This window comes from Anneissia japonica, unplaced genomic scaffold, assembly GCF_011630105.1.
Source record: "Anneissia japonica isolate Jap-2015-1 unplaced genomic scaffold, ASM1163010v1 scaffold287836_len1076198_cov165, whole genome shotgun sequence".
Lineage (NCBI taxonomy): Eukaryota > Metazoa > Echinodermata > Crinoidea > Comatulida > Comatulidae > Anneissia > Anneissia japonica.
In genome coordinates, this window is record NW_022729021.1 from 923,644 (window position 1) to 927,055 (window position 3,412).

The following is a 3,412-nucleotide window of genomic DNA, read 5'->3' on the forward strand; positions in this document are numbered from 1 at the left end:
AATTTAAACAGTCTGCATATTATCAAAATGGATGCCAGTAGGCCGGAGGCTGTCTCTTATACACATCTTCAATATTTATTCACTTACTTAAGTCCGCTTCACCATGTTATTCTGCTATGTACGCTTAATTAAGGACTGTTTAATCTTCAACACTACTTTCTCAATACTTGACCGCTTTGATCTCAGTGCAATTCCACTATTGTATATTACAGCATAAACTATTAGATAATTGACATATCCATCAACATCACAATAGTATTGGTTACATTGTATAGTATACAATACAACTTGTAACAGCCAATCTTGTTCATTCAGTAAAGCTGATGAATGCCAGAGGACTGGCCGAAAATTTCTTTCGAAAATAAATGAAGTGTTCTACAGTCTACATGCCTTGTTGTCATAATTTTTTGTTTCAACAGGCCTAGGCCTATATATAAATATTAATTGTTTAACATTTTAACATCACTCATGTCTGCAAATTTATTTTGATTATTACATATGCCTTTTCTTTTTTTTTTTTTAAATTAATTATGCGTTTTTCTTTATGTTTCAGTCCGTCGATGCAGCCAAACGTAGCGGTAAGTTATGGGATTAGAGAAACGTGAATAATATTTGACTAGGCCTACATTGAAATATAGACCATCCCACTAAGTCCAGCATCATATTATTTCTAGGTCGCACAAACGACAGTGTGAACGTGTGTGTTTGTGGGACTTACGCGTAGGACTACTCGTGACCCTGTTCCTGGACCAGTTTGATTGACACTTCGGAATGGTTCATTTTTGTCAATCAGTTGTCACACTATATTATCATTCTCCAAGATAATGTTTTTGTTTTCCTTGACCAAAGATCTCTGTCTTATTCAACAATATTGTATGTTTAGCGTAGTAGTGCGAAAGTATACTGATTTTTATAATTTTAATTCCTATACAATTAAACCATAGTTAAATGATTAGAAAATGATAAATAATAAAATAATAATTAGACAAGATTAGATATACATAACACTTAACATTGTAGATGTGTATAAGAGACAGGTGCACTGGTACTGCCTGACCCACTTCCGATAACAAGGCTCTTCCTTAAAAAGGAAGAGGATCACTGCCTACAGAGATTATTACCGGTGCAGTATAGGCCTATATAAACAAAATTCCGCGTGGTACAGAAGGTCGTCTTATCTTTGTATGAACAATCTTTGACATGACGTCATAACAGTTCCTGTCTGTGATTGGATTATGTCCAATACCATTTCATTTTGGAGTGTAATCGTATTATTACAAGGTTATTGGAAAAACCTTCCAAAAGGAACCTGTTGGAAGTGCAGAAGACGCAAATCGATGACAGCTAGCCGTGTCATAGATTAATAGATTCAAGATTAGTTGAATGGAAAATATGCTGCGATTGTTTCTGTTATCCGCATCTTTTCTTCTTCTTTGTTTAGCATTCCTGGTAAGTTAAAGATCAGCTGCTAACATTTTGTTCCTCTTGCTAATTATAAATCAGGGCTGTTCCAAGTATTATCTTGATCTAGGTGTAACACCAGCTAGGCCTATTTTGGGTCAGGTAATGTTATATAAGACCATAGAAGGTCGACCAGAAGTCGGTTATTATATGGCTATCTCGATCTATATTCTTTGTTGTTTCTTCCGTTAGTCTCATATTTCTCAAAATGGACTTGCGATAGCAATCCAGGCCGCTGGATATTATTGCACCGGCGTCATAGCGCGTTGAATTCTGTAGGAGGTTCGACTTTTTTTTTATTATTTAATAAAGAAATTAACTAATCTTTAGTTCTTATTGTCTACGTATTGTTCTTATGGCATACAATGGTTTCTAATTCATATTCAAATATTTGGAGGACGCTTTTGAAACAGCGGCACTCGTCTTCCTACACGAATGGCAGGCCTACATTTTCACTTTTTACAGAGTAAAAAAATGTCAGAAAGAGCATCCTAAGACAATTACTAAAGTTGTTTCGCGAACAGCGTGATATATCTTCATTATGCAACAGCCTGTTGCTTCATCTTGCTATAGATCTGTCCTAGTAAAACTATGGAAGAAAGAAACAGATCTTTCATACCTGTGGTGTTCATTTACTCTCCGAGTTACACTTGAAAGATATACGAATAGGGCTGGTATCTATCGAAAACTATTCAGGACTGCTCGTACATTTAAAACAAATTATTGTTTGTAAGGTTTGCATGATTTTTTTTAAATGACAATGATATTTCTTCGAAGCATGATTATTGTGGACGTGATGCTATGTAATTTTTTGTATGCCCTTCCTGTCGGCACTTCTTCCCACTTTATTACCAATGATCGTGACCTTAACTTATATTTAATAAGCACACAGCTGGGTTTTCTCTCACTGCCAGTGGTGGCGGATAAAGGTACTACCTGTATAACTTACATTCCTGTGTACAGTATCAATTATTTACGTGCGACATAACAATGCGTGGGCTTATTTTACGGTATTCGAATACATGTCGGTTTTCACACATTTATGATCCAAATAAAATGTCCTCTTGAATTGCGAAATAAGAGGCCTATGGAAATTTAAAGGCTAACAACTTACTGTGCTCTGTCAGGGAGTTGGTATAACTTGCTAACTTGGGCCTTAAATTAACAAAGGTTATAGCTTTCTTGACAACTATAGTCCTATACGGGTTCGCCCATCACCCCCTCCCTGATGCCTCTTGTATTGTTTTATTGTTTACCACCTTTCGTTAATCATTTGCTTTTTGTTTGAGTGTTCTCCTGAATGAATAGAAGTTGATGCATGGAGCTTTAAAATTAACACAATTCTAATTGTATCTTAAATGGATTTTTGCAGTGCAGCCCTCCAGTTTATTCAAGCGGCCTACTTATTTTTATATATTTTATTTATTTGGTGTATACTGTATCAAAAGACATTTAAAAAAATGCAAATACAGGGCAGAAATGTTCTCATTTATTACAAAATATTAAGGATATACTGTATAAAAGAAGTACATCCTGGAAGTGTTATAAAATATACACAATATGACTATGTTGCTCCGTCTCATAAAAATAGTGAACTAGGGCTGTCATCATGGTTGCTTAGGCCTATATTTGTAAAAAAAATATAGTGGAAATGATCATGATCATTTTCACTATATTTTCAGGAACACTTAACATCGGGTCCATGGGCCTGCACATGACTGACGCTGCGTGCGCCTAAATTGCAGTAGCGGACATTTACTATAGTTCGACCTGATTTATACCCCTCATGTTATACTTTTGGTAGCAACCAAACATTTCTGGTTACTTTGCAAAGCCATTGACGTTTTTGTACTAACTTAATGTACACAAGAGAAAGAAATATTTACATGGTGGCAATGTAATGGTGAGATATCATCATTGTTTATCACATTGCTTGACTTCAGATAATAAC

At 35.3% G+C, this 3,412-nt stretch overlaps 1 protein-coding gene across 1 annotated transcript in view; it reads left to right on the forward strand.

The window, feature by feature from the left end:
• The first annotated feature begins 1,176 nt into the window (after nucleotides 1–1,176).
• LOC117114582 overlaps nucleotides 1,177–3,412 on the forward strand; it is a 21,591-nt gene continuing 19,355 nt past the window's right edge. Inside the window, exon 1 of the mRNA XM_033258258.1 lies at nucleotides 1,177–1,449. Within this exon, the coding sequence (XP_033114149.1) occupies nucleotides 1,384–1,449 (66 nt within the window). The 5' untranslated portion in view covers nucleotides 1,177–1,383. The remainder of the gene's footprint in view (nucleotides 1,450–3,412) is intronic.